At 35.5% G+C, this 18,471-nt stretch overlaps 1 protein-coding gene across 1 annotated transcript; it reads right to left on the minus strand.

Moving 5' to 3' along the window:
• Nucleotides 1-4,492: 4,492 nt before the first annotated feature.
• LOC132545595 (coiled-coil domain-containing protein 138-like) lies at nt 4,493-17,529 on the minus strand. Its single transcript, XM_060209290.1, has 13 exons — nt 17,470-17,529; nt 16,567-16,719; nt 14,702-14,769; nt 14,309-14,440; nt 14,032-14,151; nt 13,529-13,606; nt 11,766-11,873; nt 11,067-11,216; nt 10,509-10,631; nt 7,950-8,160; nt 7,264-7,388; nt 6,597-6,787; nt 4,493-6,293 (listed from the first exon to the last, which is right to left on the minus strand). The coding sequence occupies exons 1-13, from the start codon at nt 17,522-17,524 to the stop codon at nt 6,146-6,148; spliced, it is 1,662 nt and encodes a 553-aa protein (XP_060065273.1). The 5' UTR covers nt 17,525-17,529; the 3' UTR covers nt 4,493-6,145.
• Nucleotides 17,530-18,471: the final 942 nt, after the last annotated feature.

Consider the following 18,471-nt stretch of genomic DNA (forward strand, 5'->3'; position numbering starts at 1 on the left):
ATCCTAAAACAAGGCAATGTACCAATTGGCGTTAATTTTCTTACAGACAATGCATTATTTATGACAAATACAGACATATGTATGTAAAAACCCAATGGAACATGAGATAAAAATTGTTATCCTGTACCAGTATGACAACCTGTAACGTACGTTGCCCCGAAAGTATTATACTGGTAGCAGGTATGCAGGCCTCTTGGTGATATATGGATGCTCGCCAGATCGAAGTGAGATTTAACTAGGGAGACACTTCATGTCTCAAATCAGGGGCAAGTTAGGAGAACAGAAAATGAAGGTCTTAAGTATTACAGTTGTAGTAGAGCATCAGATTTACTTTATTTACGACCCATATGTGATATTTACACTATGACCGATTTCTCGTAATACTGGATAGTATTTAATTGGTTTACATCCATAATTACGGCAGAGGACACTTCCTCTTATGTTTTGTGAAATCTGGAACATGTCATATCTCTCTACTTTGTTAGATTACACGTCCTATCTCTATACACATTGTGAGCTCGGGAACGCGTCCCATCTCTCTATGTATTGTGAAACCGGGAACGCGTTCTATTCCCCTATATGTTGTGAGATCAGGAACATGTTCTATATATATATATATATTGTGAGATAGGAAATACACCCTATCACTATACAAATTGTGAGACCGGGAACACGTTCTATCTCTCTATATATTGTGAAATCGGGAACGCGTCCTATCTTCCTTCACGATACATGTATATTTTGAATATGTAGAAAATACCTTGTCGCTGCTATTTTTTTCTTTACGGTTTTGAAGCACAATATGATCAGCTCGACAAAAAACCTTAAAATCGATTGCCATTAAAGTACATTGTACATTTTCAGACTAATAATCATGTTTAATCTTAACCATTCTGACATTTTAATCGAGACTTCTGACTTGATAAGGAGTGTCATATCGTTAAACGGTGAAATTCCTCACGATACAATGCATGGAATACTAAGAAAGGCAAGTTTTCACACGCATACTTCCCGGAACTGAGTTGCTTGATGCAAAAACTCCTACAACGTCAAGGGGAGGTAATCACACTGTAATCAAGCCAAAGGTAATCAAACTTCTGTCAATTTTCTTACACCACATGGACAACCTCATACTCTTTTTGTCTCGGTTATATATTCTATTGTGTAATGTGATAACGTTATACGTTTCTGAAGGGATGAACATAGTCTATCGGATGACATTATACAGTCATAAAACGTTATTTTATCAATATTGTGACAGGGGTCAGGAAATGAAATTGGTTTACACAATTTATTACACGTGGGCGAGGTTCAGACGAGAATGTCAATCACAATTACTTTACCTTGATATTTCTTGTTTATAACACGTGCAGATCGATCACATCCACCTTCAATTGCACCCGAGTTCATCTGTGATTTCCTGTTACAAAGTGAAAGTAGTTTCTACTCCTCAAGTTTAAAATATCTTCACTGAAGCGTACCGTTCGTGTTGGAGTCAAGCGTCTTTGTGCACAGTTGTGCCATGCGCTATCCTACCATATCACATTACATAGCTTTTTGTGAAAAATATATGTCAATATGGTTACATCTACCTGTATGAGTAATCCCAACTTTGATTCGAGAATACTTAACGCAGGGCTTTTTAGAGGCGAAATTTTATTTCATTTTCTAGATTTTTAAATGTCGTTGATTTTTTCATTGACTGTCTCCTGTAACACCTGTCTTTAAATGACTTGATGTTGTCAGGCAAGTAAACTCTGATCAAACAAATTAGCAACTTCAATAAGTATAACTTCTGGCTATATTACCTAGAAAATGAAACCAACTCCCTTCTACGATTACACTTTGAGAGTGATATATAGATCAACCGTACAGGTTGGATATAGAGAAAGGAGTGAAGCTTACTATGGCCTGATGTGGAGATTCCCCGTGCAAGACTGTTAATTCAATTTTGTGAGATCGCCGATTTCAGGAACATGATTGCCCAAAATAAACCTATGTACAGCAGCATTGGGATATTTTACTTATACTTGATATACATTGTTCCTTTCTTACCCTCATCTTACGTTCGTCTTTCTTATGGTGATTACTTTTCCAGACTTTGATAAAATACTTAGTTTCAAACGAGCTAGCGGTAAAAGGACTGATTAGTTCGGATTGATTGTCATTCTATCTTCCTGTAGAATAGGAGATTCACGGAAAGAGACAGGTGATCAAGAACTAATACGATAGGGAGAAAAATATTGGAAATTTTACATCATGTAATATGTATAAAGTAATTGTGAGAGTAAATACTAATTAAGGAATAAAAACTGCACTACAGAAATTCTTCAGTGATAAAGGATGATGTTGTTGATGAAAATCGGAAGTGGACAACTTGAAAGATATGGTACAATACATGTTTACATCGGGAAACTATGGCGCTGATAATGTAAGAAATGAAGAATATCTTATCACACAACTAACCCGGACAACTCGATATAGGACACAAGTCGCTTTCCAGAAAAGGAGTGCTGATCGTCTGTTCGAATATCTACAAATATCTACTAGACCTCCATACCTTATTGCATAGTTCGACAAAAGTAATCAATGATTGGCATATCGTCAATGCAAAAACTAGACACCCAACACAACGAAACCTTTAGTTTCTTGTTTCGCCAAGGGCACAAAATGTCAAACCAAACAGGATGCATGTCATTGAAAAAGTAGAAAGCAGAATCAGGAAGGGGGAGTGACTTTGGCCTTTGAAAATATATCACGTTCATGTCCCTGTCATTTTCGACATTCCTACCAAGGTTGTATACTGTAACATTGATTATATGACTTAATACTTGTTTGAAACCACCATCGTGTAGTTCTTTAACTAAATTGTTATATTACCAGGTGTGTAAACCTTCTCACTCATTTGGACATTACCAATTTAGCATTAGACACAGTATATATTATACAGTGATATACTGTATCATACGGCTTCTTGGCCCCTTTAGGACTCATCAAATATGCAATCAAAGTGTGGAAAGACAGAAGAGGAGACTCGAACATACCAAAGACCCAAACAAAGGACTGCATATATGTAACAGTACACTTCCTCATAATTTGAAGAAAACATATCTGAATCGGTGATATGGTAACAGCAGAAATTTGAAAAATCTCAATCTCCCTTTTAGCAAAATACCAAACGCATTTTATTTTCAGCGACTCAAAAGGTACCTTTCGTTGTCTGGAAGAAACTACCTTACAATTTATATATAAAACAACAATTAACTTCATAAATATTCTTAATTTTTTTTATAAGTGTTGCTCTTTATTACGTTGTGGAAGAATACTTTGTAGTTCCACTACGTCAGGGATAACTGTTAGTTGGCCATTCTGTTTTATTGATCTCCAGAAATAACGACAACAATTGTTGAAGGACGGGCGGACAACATGCTACAAATACAATACTATTGTACAGTCCACCACAATATGCTAAAAAAAGTATCACAGGCCCTATTATGCATGTCACATATTATAGTTTGAACAGAGACGTATATATACGTCTCTGGTTTAAATGAACTCAAGCATGTCGTGGACTCGTACATACCAGTGTATTTATTTTTATCATATTCTTGATTTTATATAATGGTGTTCGCCTCCACAATATTTATTTTCTTCAAGCATTCAAAACAAATCAAATTAAAATATTTATATTTGCACTTTTCATTTAGTTAATATTTCTGTTTTCCTTCCTATTTGCAGGGACGTATATGTCATGTACGTCCCTGCTATTTGAGATTGGCGCCGTTTATTAAATCTAGTCCGGAAGTAGAAATTTTAACTTTACGAGGCAACTTTTCTTTGGGCGAGTTAACGAATCTCGGGACTATTTGACCATATTCAAAACAATATTTTTTATATGTATATTTTTGTGCATTTAACTGATGATTTTTATCAAACTACTTTTGATTGTAACTACACATAATTTAGTATTTTTTACAATAAATATTCTTATTTTTAATAAACAATTCCTCATTTAAAGTGTCGCCGAGATGTACCGGTAGACTACTTTCCTCGGAGTGTGACATGCAATTGCCTTCGTTGTGATCACTTATACGTTCAATGTCTCGAGTACAAAACATACCGAGATTGATATAAAGCATTTTTGATATTTTACTCACCATCTTCCATACAACATCTTGGGATGGTTTTTTTGTTTGTCGGCGTCCATCGACCGAAGGGATTATGGAGACACCCTAAATTTGACCGCTCTCTATTTAGATTTATAACTTTGTATTTGTTTTATGTTCTATGTATGTGATGCAATTTATGTAATATTTGTGTCTTAATAAAAGGTCAGGTTGCCTCGAAAATTTGACAATGCGCAATACCCAATATATAAAGAGAAATATCAATAATGTAAGAAATGATGTTATTTATTGGAATTTATTACATGACATGAGACCAATTTATAAAAAAAAAAAAAAAATAATAATAAAAAATAGATTATATCGAGCAATAAGTTTTCTACCAACTCTGTCCTAATACTTACATAATTTTCACATATTTTTTTCTAATATGTAATACTGATACCTAAAAAAGTCCGACCATAACAAAAAAAGAGACCATACAAATACATATTAAGAGATAACCCTTCAACAACCACTACAGGTTTCTTTGTTTCTAAGGTATCACATAGTTATACCAATAGTTATCTGCAAAGGATTTAACATAGTGAGAAATAGAATACCCCTAGAAAATACTGAACAATACAAACTTCACTAGCCTAATGCCTTAGGAAAGAAAACTTAATGAAGGACTACGTATATATATAAATAAAATGCAGGGAACATTCAATTCAATACAGTTCAGGAGTTTTTCAATATTGGTCAGAGAGCAGTAATCGGTGAATTCTAATATGTGGAATGTATAACCCTTTACTGTTATTTATGTCTATCTGTACTTAGTAAAGCTCTGCTTCAATGGGATGGTTTGCCGGAAATTGATGTAGAACACTATATGGTGAGTTTTAATACCTGGAATGTGTAACCCTTTACTGTTATATATGTCTACCTGTACTTTGTAAAGCTCTGCTTCAATGGGATGGTTTGCCCGAAATTGATGTAGAACTCTATATGGTGAATTTTAATACCTAGAATGTACAACCCTTTACTGTTATTTATGACTACCTGTACTTAGTAAAGCTCTACTTCAATGAGATGGTTTGCCAGAAATCGATGTAGCATGCATCTGAAAGTTTGTTCTATTTCTCATTTATGTCGTATTGTAGTCAATACATTTAATATTGAACAATTCTCTCCATAGAAATTTTGATTAACTTCCTTCAGTTACATAAACATGATAAAAATAAAAATTTCCCCATGATTGCAGAGAGTTCCTATAGATCTATGAAATATATCATTATAACAATGATAATGAGTGATCAACTATGCAACATTCAAATGACAATGAACTCTACAATAGAACATGTTTATAAAATCTTCAGCATTTACCTAGCATGTCTTCATTCAAAATGTGGGACTTCAGTCAACGTTTATAAACAGAATCAGTAGAAAACATTAATCTTGATAACTGGCTATAAAATATGGACATACAACAATAAGCAGTGATGTTTACATTTCAACAATTAAGTCACAACGATACATTTTATACTAGGTGTAGGTGGTGCATTCGATGGCAACACTGAAAAGGACGGATGTAGGATTATACTTTGCATATGGTATTACTAATCAGATCTTGTCAGAGCACTCAGTAGAATAATGTCAGGATACAGCTTGAAGCTGAATATAATCCCTCTCAGATCATGTGAGAGCACTCGGTAATGAGACTGAAGGCACAATTTAGCTCAAAGCTAAATATGACCTCTTCAGATTTGGTTTGAGCACTCGGTAATGAGACTGATTGCATGATTCAGCTCAAAGCTAAATATAACCGTCCTCATATCAGGTTTTAGCTCCCAGGAAGGAGACTGAAGGCACAATTTAGCTCAAAACTAAATATGACACCTCAGCGTAGGTTTGAGCATTCAGTAACGAGACTGATGGCATGGTTTGGTTCAAAGCTAAATAAAAACCCTCCTTACATCTGGTTAGAGCACTCGGTAATAAGACTGATGGCATGTATCAGCTTAAAGCTAAATATGACCTTCTCAGATCTGGTTAGAGCACTCTGCAGTAAGATTGAAGAGTATAGACTTGAGATTGAGGGCTAGGAAAGCCTGATCCGTAGCACAGCCCCGTAGTAGTTCTTGTATGATGGCTACTATCGTGTACACTTCAAAGTACTTCCTATTGGACCTGGAAGTAAAATCAAGTCACTAATGTAGTTGAAGACTGATATTCAGCGAAAAAACAACAAGAAGGGATTATATTTCCTACTAAAGATGAATTTACATTTTGAAGTTTTTCAGAGTAACACGAACATTGGGCTAATATGAACAGTGTTATGGAAGGAGAGAAAAAAGCTTAGTCTAATGTTTCCTGGTATACAGTATATCTTTGGATTGCTTCAAAAATAATTGACCTTTAAGTAATGTAAGTCAAACGTAACACTTTCTGTTGTTAAAACAACAAAATATGGATAAGAAAGAGGTGACTCACTTCATTTTGGAGAGTTTCTGTAGGATAACACTGAGCTTTTCTAGAACTTTGTAATCTTGACTGGGGGCTCGCAGGACCATGGCAATCGTCCTGAACCATGTCTCATTACTACATCCTTCGAGAAAGGACTGCTGGAAAGGTGAGTCTGATGACATCTGTAGGAATATGTCCATGGCTGCACCCATGAATGCCTGTAAATAACACAACGATATATATTTGTAGTAAGACAACATACTGTAAAATGTTTACTGTGGTTCAATGGTTTATTTTTGATATATGACCTATTAACAGTCAATATCATTTAAGGATGTGCCAGGTATGGATGGTACCTGGTAACTTCCCCACATAGGCATTGAAGCTGCAACCCAGAGGTGGAGGACTAATGATAAAGACAGTCAGACACCTTAACCACTTGACCATAGTGCCACAATCCTCTACAAAGTAATCAGGAAGGTATATTTTTATATGCCATAATCAGTATTTTCAAATGTGAAAGTCAAATGAGAATTTTTACCCATTAAGGACCAAAATAACGAGGTATTTTGCAATATACAGTCACATATATAGATATATTTTCTTGTCATAAAGTCTGTTTTAATAGCATAGTTTCAACAAAACTATGTTTGGAGTAATGTAATTTACAATGAAACATATATAGAAAGATTACCTTATTGACAGGTTTGAGGTACAAAAGGATGACTGGAGTCGCATGGTAGTATAAATATAGCTCCTTAGCAATGTCTGATTTTAGGTCGTTCCTCAGTACATCAAACACGTGGGCTAGTAGGTCAACTGTACGAAAATCACGTAAAAATATCTGTAAGGTTTTATCAAAATCCTTAATCAGTACAATGAAGTCTATTTTTTAATCTGGAGTAGCCTTTTTACACTTCTGATCTCTAGATAGCACATCTTTATCATTGTTCAAGCACTGCTTCTTTAGCCACAAATGTGAACATTTAGAATAAATAGTCAAAGATAGTAACTGTTGACGTAACATGGTATGAGATCATTTGAACTGCTGACCAGGTCAGCTAGCTGAAACCTGAGATCAACAGTGAAATAAAATCAACATATCAATATGTATATGTGGGACCAACTGGCACACTTCCTGGTGTGTTTAAAGACATTTATAAAGCACAGAATAGTGAGATAAGGTGAATCAAAATAATAAATATGCAAAATGATTTTCCTGTGTTGATTGTGGACTATACATTTACTATTTGTATTAATAATGTTGCAGGGATTCTAGATATGCTATTCCATCTTTGAATGAACTTATCAGAGATTGATTGGCTTCAAATAATGATTTAACATTTTATAGTTTCAAACTTGAGAAGCTGGTTGCCATACCTTGACTAAGGGTCTTCAAAATGATGAGAGAGGACAGAATTCGTACATGAAGGTTAGTACTCCTGAAGTACACAGCATCTTTGCTTTTGTCTGGTTTGTTCAGAAAAGATGGCGTGCTGTCAGACATCTTATCTGTGTCAGAGAATCGCACTGTCTTTGCACGGTACATCTCTTCTCCAAGTCTTCGTAATGTTGAGGATAGACTGGACTTCTAAAAAGCAGGTAAACAGGGAGAACACATTATATATCATTCCTTTGGGATTCTTTACTAAAGAACAGGTCCAACTTTCAAAAGGTCTATGATACATATCTAAAACTAGTTTTTCACTCTGATTTTATTAAATTTACTCCTTTTCTCCAAATAAAGATAAAGATAAAACTCCACATTCACATAACTGTAACTTGATCAGAACTTTTCTAAGGAGAAGGCAGTGATATGTATGTACAGTATATTATTACAATATCTTCAGGCATATAGATCATATATATGCCCAAAATATTAAGTAAGTCTGTTGCTGTGAGCCTGGTCAATGTTTCATAAGTTTATCACCATGAGCCTGGCCTGTGTTCTATAAGTTTGTTACCTGTGAGGCTGGTCTGTGATCTATAATTTTGTTACCTGTGAGTCTGATTCCATGTTCTGTAAGTTTGTTACCTGTGAGCCAGATTGCATGTTCTGTAAGTTTGTTACCTGTGAGTCTGATTCCATGTTCTGTAAGATTGTTACCTGTGAGTCTGATTCCATGTTCTGTAAGACTGTTACCCGTGAATCTGATTCCATGTTCTGTAAGACTGTTACCCGTGAATCTGATTCCATGTTCTGTAAGATTGTTACCTGTGAGTCTTATTCCATGTTCTGTAAGATTGTTACCTGTGAATCTGATTCCATGTTCTGTATGATTGTTACCTGTGAGTCTTATTCCATGTTCTGTGAGTTTGTTACCTGTAAATCTGATTCCATGTTCTGTAAGATTGTTACCTGTGAGCCTGATTCCATGTTCTGTAAGTTTGTTACCTGTGAGCCAGATTCCATGTTCTGTAAGTTTGTTACCTGTGAGCCAGATTCCATGTTCTGTAAGTTTGTTACCTGTGAGTCTGATTCCATGTTCTGTGAGATTGTTACCTGTGAGCCAGATTCCATGTTCTGTAAGTTTGTTACCTGTAAGTCTGATTCCATGTTCTGTAAGATTGTTACCTGTGAGCCTGATTCCATGTTCTGTAAGTTTGTTACTTGTGAGTCTGATTCCATGTTCTGTAAGTCTGTGAGTTTGTTACCTGTAAATCTGATTCCTTGTTATGTAAGTTTGTTACCTGTGAGTCTGATTCCATGTTCTGTAAGTTTGTTACCTGTGAGTCTGATTCCATGTTCTGTAAGTTTGTTACCTGTGAGTCTGATTCCATGTTCTGTAAGTCTGTGAGTTTGTTACCTGTAAGTCTGATTCCATGTTCTGTAAGATTGTTACCTGTGAGCCTGATTCCATGTTCTGTAAGTTTGTTACCTGTGAGCCAGATTGCATGTTCTGTAAGTTTGTTACCTGTGAGCCAGATTCCATGTTCTGTAAGTTTGTTACCTGTGAGTCTGATTCCATGTTCTGTGAGATTGTTACCTGTGAGCCAGATTCCATGTTCTGTAAGTTTGTTACCTGTAAGTCTGATTCCATGTTCTGTAAGATTGTTACCTGTGAGTCTGATTCCATGTTCTGTGAGTTTGTTACCTGTGAGTCTGATTCCATGTTCTGTAAGTTTGTTACCTGTGAGTCTGATTCCATGTTCTGTGAGATTGTTACCTGTGAGCCAGATTCCATGTTCTGTAAGTTTGTTACCTGTAAGTCTGATTCCATGTTCTGTAAGATTGTTACCTGTGAGCCTGATTCCTTGTTATGTAAGTTTGTTACTTGTGAGTCTGATTCCATGTTCTGTAAGTCTGTGAGTTTGCTACCTGTAAATCTGATTCCTTGTTATGTAAGTTTGTTACCTGTGTGAGTTCTGTAAGTTTGTTACCTGTTCTGATTCCATGTTCTGTAAGTTTGTTACCTGTGAGTCTGATTCCATGTTCTGTAAGTCTGTCTGTGAGTTTGTTACCTGTGAGCTGATTCCATCTGATTCCTTGTTATGTAAGTTTGTTACCTGTGAGTCTGATTCCATGTTCTGTAAGTTTGTTACCTGTGAGTCTGATTCCATGTTCTGTAAGTCTGTGAGTTTGTTACCTGTAAATCTGATTCCTTGTTATGTAAGATTGTTACCTGTGAATCTAATTCCACGTTCTGTTTGATTGTTACCTGTGAGCCTGATTCCATGTTCTGTGAGTTTGTTACCCATGAGCATGATTCCATGTTCTATAACTCTTTTACCTTTAAGCTTGGCCCATATTCTGTGAGTTTGTTATCTGTGAGCTTGACCCATATTCTGTGAGTTTGTTACCTGTGAGCTTGGCCCATATTCTGGGAGTTTGTTACCTATAAGCTTGGCCCATATTCTGAGTTTGTTACCTGTGAGCTTGGCCCATATTCTGTGAGTTTGTTACCTGTGAGCTTGGCCTATATTCTGTGAGTTTGTTACCTGTGAGCCTGGTCCATGTTCTATGTGTACAAGTGACCAATAGATGAACTGTATACATGGCAGACTGATTCGGAGATTCTGTCCTGGAAACTCTCGCAATAAATCGACAGAAGACGGTAATATCTACAAAACACACAAACTCTTTTATAACAAATTTGATATGTCATCTACTTTAAGACTTTTCTCTACATGTTGATTGGTTCCTTATCTCTATAGTCTTTACAATAATAGTTCAACCTCACATATTTAATTTATATACTCTATGACAAGTAATGTTTGTTGGTGTTACATGTTAATTTTGTTCATACTTAGTTGTGATATTCTTAGGCTAATAACAATGAATAATTGGATTCTCATGAAGTGGTAGTTAATTCTGGACTAATGCTTATTATATTTATGATTCAAAGTCAGGCCTGACTCTCTTCAAAATCTACCATATAAAGACCTTTGTATTCATAACTTAATCAACTGTCAGACCAAAGTAATCTGATAAGTCAATGATAAGGTTGTAAGTATGAATGTCTTTGGAAACAAATCAAAACCTGGCTATCCACTTACCTTTAGTACTTTCTCCTGGACATATTCGGGGGCAAAATAGCGGTCAGCAGGGCGAGAAGATTGGTCAGTAAAAGTGTATCGCAGGTGAGCATCACATATCCAATCTAACAGTACTCCCATCACATCAAACGTGTACACTGGCAAAGTTACCTATCACAGAAAATTCATTGTGGCTTCACTAATCAAGTCACATGGATCCGGGGATAATATATATTTACACAGAACAACTCTTGTTGTTTACATGTAACTACAGGTAACAATGTGATGTACCTAACAACAGGGCATTGTCTCATGCTACACCCACACAGCTTCAGGGCCTGGTCACATACTACACCTAAATAACTTCTCAGGGCCAGGTCTAATGTCATACCTACATAATTTCAAGGCCTTGTCTAATGCCACGCTTACACAGCTTCAGAGTCTGGGTCATACTACACCTACATAGCTTCTCAGGACCTGGTCTATAGCCACACCTACAAGGCCTGGTCTCATGCCACACCAACATAACTTCCCAGGGCCTGGTCTATAGCCACACCTACATAACTTCTCAGGGCCTGGTCTATAGCCTCACCTACAAGGCCTGGTCTCATGCCACACCTACATAACTTCCCAGGGCCTGGTCTTTAGCCACACCTACATAACTTCTCAGGGCCTGGTCTATAGCCTCATCTACAAGGCCTGGTCTCATGCCAAACCTACCTTTGGTTGCTTGGATGATTTAGACTTTTCCTCAACATCTTTCTGTGGTTTCTGTTTTGGTACAGCTAGTGCCAAGTCTTTCTGACGTTCTGCAAATTCTTGTTTTCTCTGAAACAACCAATTGTGAAATTAAAGACAAATAAGCAGCTCCTGTACTGACCTATAATATCCAAATGGGAACCACATTGTCTGTCATTATACCTCACCTTTGTAAAAATAAATGCTTAATGAAGAAGCATAAATTGACAGGAATATTAAACATTTCCATACGGCATGTGATGCGGTGTTGATACTCCATCACATTCTGCTGGGAAAGTGATGTTGCAAAATGAAAGATATTTACTTTGATGCAGTTTCACAAAACATTGATGCACAAACTGTCAAAAGTACAACTGTTTCAGTGAACTATTGCAGTAAATGTCTGAGGGAAACTGGCAAAAACCTGAATTTTGAATCATTCCAAACCAGACAAGCAACTTGACATAGTGAGCTTTCATTAAGAGTACCAATATTATTAACATTGTTGTTAATTAAACATTAAAAGTTTTGCTGACTCAAAATATGTTTCTGATTTTTTTTTTCTGTAAAATAAACAAGTTATGATCCTAGTTGCATGAAAATATATTTATTTAGGAAATATGAAGGAAATCATTTGTTAAAAAAATATTTTGAAGGAACCTTGAAATTTTGTGAATTTTTTCTTCTTCTTAGTTATTAGATAAAAAAGAACTGCCATATATATATATATATAAATTCAAGGAGTAATACATAAGATTATTAGGACATTTTCATGAATGACAAATTTTGTATTGTAACTGCAAAATCAATTTTATATCATTGATACATTAATATCACTGTAAAGACTTTTATGAAAATGATCACTTCCAACTATTCACCGATAAAAATGAAATCTAAACAATTCTAGAAAAGAAAAGCAATGTAATTTTGTAAACTGTCTATCTGCCACCCAATGAGAGTGGAACCTGTCAACTGGACATTCTGAGGGGCTGAAACTTGTCAATCAGACATCCAGTAGGCATGGAAACTGTCAACCCAACACCAATTAGGAATGGAATCTGTCAATTGGAAACTCCGTGGGAGTAGAACCTATCAACTGGACACTAACTGAGTGAAACCTGTCAATTCAACACCCAGTAGGAATGGAAACTGTCAATCTGACACCCAGTTGGAATGGAAACTGTCAATCTGACACCCAGTTGGAATGGAAACTGTCAATCTGACACCCGTTGGAATGGAACCTGTTCATGTGACCACCAGTGGGAATGAAATTTATCAATTACACATCAAATGGGAATGAAATGTGTCAATCTGAATCCCAGTGGGAATGAAATGTGTCAATCTGAATCCCAGTGAGAGTCAAACTTGTCATTCTAACACCCAATGGGGGTAGGACCTGTTTATCAGATAACCGGTGGGAGTAGAACCTCTTAATCTAACCCAAAGTGGGAATGCAACCTGTCAATCTGACCTCCAGTGGGATTGAAATGCGTCAATCCTATTACCCAGTGGGAATGAAACTTGTCAATGGAACACCCAGTAGGAGTGGAAAATGCTAATTGAACATCCAGCGGGAGCAAACATGATGATTAGAATAGACATGCCATAACACTGAATTCTTGGTTGGTTGTTAAAACATCAAAAAATGACAAGATTATTGCTTAATATTTCAAGAGTGATTTTTTAGTATTGTAACTGAATTAATAAACTGTACTATAATTATCTTCTCTTCGAGAAAGGGTTACCTGTAGGTTGGTCAGCCGGGACTGGACACTCATAGCTTGCTTTTCTAATTTCTCATGTTCAGATTGTAAGCTTTCTAGCTGTTAAAGGAAAAAGGCAAAGGAAACAAAATGTCATTTATTCCAAATACTTAATGTAAAACTGATGACAATCATATTTTCTCTCAATAATCAAAGCAAAAATGGACAACCTTTTAGAGTATTTTTCACTATTCTTACATTCAACAAAGTGTAAATAATCTAACAACAACCTTAAACTTATCATACCCATTTCTTAATCAAAAAGTAATTTTTATCTTCTGAAAAGTTACTGAATTAAAAATAAGTCAGTAACTGACTAACTTTGAAGTTCCAATAGAATTCATATGTTATACATATAACTATACTGTCTTTGGACCAGATGAGCTAATAATTACTTTTAAAATATGTGGGAACAAAATGATTAACATTTTATTTGTATTGCCACACATTACACAAATTGCTAGGTTTGTGTCTAGAATTGTCACCTCTTTTTTCAGTGCATCATTAGCTTGCTTTAGGGTCTCAAAGTTGTCTTTCAGACGTTTGTGGTCCTTTCCTTTCTCTCTCAAGGCTTGTTCCAGGGAAGCCACCTCTGCTCTGTGCTTCTGAAAAAAAAAAAAAAGGCAAATTTCCACATAGCAATTTTATTAATGTAAGATTACTCCGTATCAATCATATTCTTTTTTTCTTGCAAACATTCTGCCTACGAACAAGAATACTGTTCAGTGTAAATGTCATTGGAGAGTGGGGTATGAAGATCACCTCTTCCATAGCTTGTATCCTTTGGCGAATGGCATGGTCTGTGATGGTCTGTACACTGGCAGAGGAGATAGACACCATCCTTTCTCTTTCCTTCACCTTCTGTTCTCTCTCATAAAGGATCTTGTTCTCTTCCTGATAATAAAAAATTAAAAAAAAAATTAAAAAATTATATTAATTGTATTAATCTAGATTGTCAGCAATGATCAATTACAAAGTCATTCTTCAATTGCATTATTTTTATATCATAATGAATTTAAAATGTTTTTCCAGACATTTTACTTACACATCATTCCATTTAAGCAATAATCACTAGGCATTTTTAACAAATGAAATTCAGAATTGTTTAGTGAGGCAGTTATCATAATGAAAGACAGAAATTGTGTAATATCTAACCTTGAGCTTTTTACTGATTGTCTGTAGTTCTCTATAGATTTCCTTCATATTGTTTTTACTCTGGTGATCTGTAGAGCAAATACAAGATTAATAATAACAGTGGTATCTGTATGAATGGTATAGTCATTTACTAGTGTATGTCAAACATGCTGTTCATTGTCCTATATAGAACACTACACATCACTAGTATATTGAGTCCCACAGCTGTTCATTGTGCTATATCGAACACTACACAATATATATTTTTTTTAATTTTCTTTTTTTATTCAGGATTTTCAGCAATATATAGTGCTGATTACATTCATAACATATCATATTCACTCAAACATCACACAGCTCACATGTAAGCTAACTTTCTTTTTTCTTTGCTTTTCTCCTCCACAATATTAGTATATCAAGTCTCACAGCTATTCATTGTCCTATACAGAACACTACACAATATCAGTATAATAAAGTCATACAGCTTTTCAGTGTCCTACATGTGTATATAGAACACTTTACAATTATGATTTTTACTTTATGATCAAGTCCTACTTTTTGTTTAAGGAGTACATTACTGATGGATAAAACATATCACTGTTTTAAGTTAATGTTGAACAAAGATTTTCAAAGTATTATAAAACTGAGTGAAATGTTAAGTCAACATATTTACAGCCTGTGTGATACTGATGAACCTGATTCTGAGTCTCTTATCTGATACTGATGTACATGATACTGAGTGACTTGTTTAATACTGATGTACATGAAACTGAGTCACTTGTCTGATACTGATGTACCCGATACTGAGTCACTTGTCTGATACTGATGTACCCGATACTGAGTCACTTGTCTGATACTGATGTACCCGATACTGAGTCACTTGTCTGATACTGATGTACCTGATAATGAGTCACTTGTTTAATACTGATATACATGATACTGAGTCACTTGTCTGATACTGATGTACATGATACTGAGTCACTTGTCTGATACTGATGAACCTGATAATGAGTCACTTGTTTAATACTGATGTACATGATACTGAGTCACTTGTCTGATACTAATGTACCTGATACTGAGTCACTTGTCTGATACTGATGTACATGATACTGAGTCACTTGTCTGATACTGATGTACATGATACTGAGTCACTTGTCTGATACTGATGTACCTGACAATGAGTCACCTGTCTGATACTGATGAACCTGATACTGAGTGACTTGTTTAATACTGATGAACCTGATACTGAGTCACTTGTCTGATACTGATGAACCTGATAATGAGTCACTTGTCTGATACTGATGTACATGATACTGAGTCACTTGTCTGATACTGATGTACATGATACTGAGTCACTTGTCTGATACTGATGTACATGATACTGAGTCACTTGTTTAATACTGATGTACATGATACTGAGTCACTTGTCTGATACTGATGTACCTGACAATGAGTCACCTGTCTGATACTGATGAACCTGATAGTGAGTGACTTTTTTTAATACTGATGAACATGATAATGAGTCACTTGTCTGATACTGATGAACATGATACTGAGTCACTTGTCTGATACTGATGAACATGATACTGAGTCACTTGTCTGATACTGATGTACCTGACAATGAGTCACCTGTCTGATACTGATGAACCTGATACTGAGTGACTTGTCTGATACTGATGTATCTGATACTGAGTGACTTGTCTGATACTGATGTACATGATAATGAGTCACCTGTCTGATACTGATATACATGATAATGAGTCACCTGTCTGATACTGATGAACCTGATACTGAGTGACTTGTTTAATACTGATGTGCATGATAATGAGTCACTTGTCTGATACTGATGAACCTGATATTGAGTCACTCATATGTTTTAAGTTTACCTTCATCAGATACTTCAACATCATAGTCCTGTCTTTTTTTCCTGTGTTTTTTATGTTTGACCTCATGAAGATAGAAGTCAGAGAGACTATCTGATTCAATGATCTGTCCATGGCCGCCATCATCTGGAGGGTTGATAGGTGTTACTGTGGACTCTGACGACAGTGAAATGTCAATAATTAAGTAAAAACTAGAATCTAAGGCACATACAAGATAGAAGCTAAGGAGACACAACAAAAACCAGGAACTAGGGAGACACCTAAAAACAAAACAGGAACTAAGAAGACACTTAAACAAGCCATGAAGTAAACAGACCAAAAATAATGCAGGAATTCAGAAAAAAAACCACACAGGAATCAATTATAAGGTGACAACAAAATGAGACAGGAACTTAGGGGACACGTAAATAAAGACAGGAAATAAGGACACATCAAAAAACAATATTAATCAACATAAGGGAATATCACTGATGATTTTGCTTCTGACTATAAGGTTACTGTTGCCACGACATTTCAGAACAAAATCATTTCCCTTCATGACAAACAAATGATTTATACATTGGTCAATAGTGATCATGACTTGGTGACACTTAAAATGCTTTACAGGTAAATCAGCTATAGGCAAGGTATACACTTTTACAACTTAGATACATGTATTACTTGCATCATATAACTAAAGGCCTAATGACATGAATAGGCTACAGAAATAGAATTATTGGTTTGTTGGTACTGGGAAAAACTTGCTAAAACTGTTTATCTCCAACACTGAATGGTGAGAAACATGACATGCAGTGATCAATTCAAGTCTTCTACATACAGCAACATTAAGCAAATTACGTGTAATATGAAATATTTCCAAATAATTAGAAAATAATTCAACTTTCTCTGTTTTTTATCAATCCATACCCAAATCACTGTCTCCAGAAAAGTCAAGCTGTTTGGATCTTCTTGAATTACTCATGATGACATCTGAACAACAAATAAAAACAACATCAGGACTATTGTTGTCAAATACATTTTATGATGTGAATAAACTCATTAGTGATTTTGGATGTTAAAGATTCAATGAATGATTTTGATTACCACTCCAATGTATAGAAATAACTGTTTTAATTCAGTACAATGACTTGAAATGATTGAATGTTGAAGCATAGGAAAAGTGACCATATATACATAATGCCTAAAGTATGTCAGCACTAGTAATGTAGCAGCTTCATTCATAACAGATTTAAACAAAACTTTACACACTTATGAAGGACCATATTATTTTAAACATCTTTAAAGTTTTATGGTAGTACAGGTCAATGTCAGGGTCAACAAGTCCTCACTATATATTTCTTCGAAAATCCATGTTAGTGCACAAGTGGCTTAATATTCCTTTGGAGAATTTCATTTATATACATGTATAATCAAATTCCATGCACTCCTTTGTAAACTTCCATTCAGTCAACTGTGAGGGGATTTGTTTTATTTCTGATGCTTTGTTTCAGCTGGAATAGACATGTTCATTTGTACGGGTGCATGTCCACAATGTCTTGTAAACATTTGTTTGAATGAAAAACGTTGCAAATATGCTAATGCTTTATCCTATAATATTTACAAGTAAGGAATCAACGTGTATATAAATCATAGCCCAAATGGCAAGGGATTGAGATGGGATCCATAACACGACACAGCTTATCACCATGCTGTTCTACAGTTAATCCAAAGGGTTCTGATTATCTATCTGTGGTTTTATTTTTTTGTCTTGGATTGGTCTATTCTACAGTAATAGCAGGCCGTATGGGAAGTTGGGAACGTCCTCTCTATATGCCACAAGTGCAGCATCTTTTAACTCAGGAGCTAAAATAATAGCATTAAGATCTCGCAATAAGACATACAAAATACACTGCCTAGTTTACGATGACT

The sequence above is a fragment of the Ylistrum balloti genome, unplaced genomic scaffold (genome assembly GCF_031769215.1).
Source record: "Ylistrum balloti isolate Yb309-2 unplaced genomic scaffold, AGI_CSIRO_Ybal_v1 Utg369850, whole genome shotgun sequence".
Lineage (NCBI taxonomy): Eukaryota > Metazoa > Mollusca > Bivalvia > Pectinida > Pectinidae > Ylistrum > Ylistrum balloti.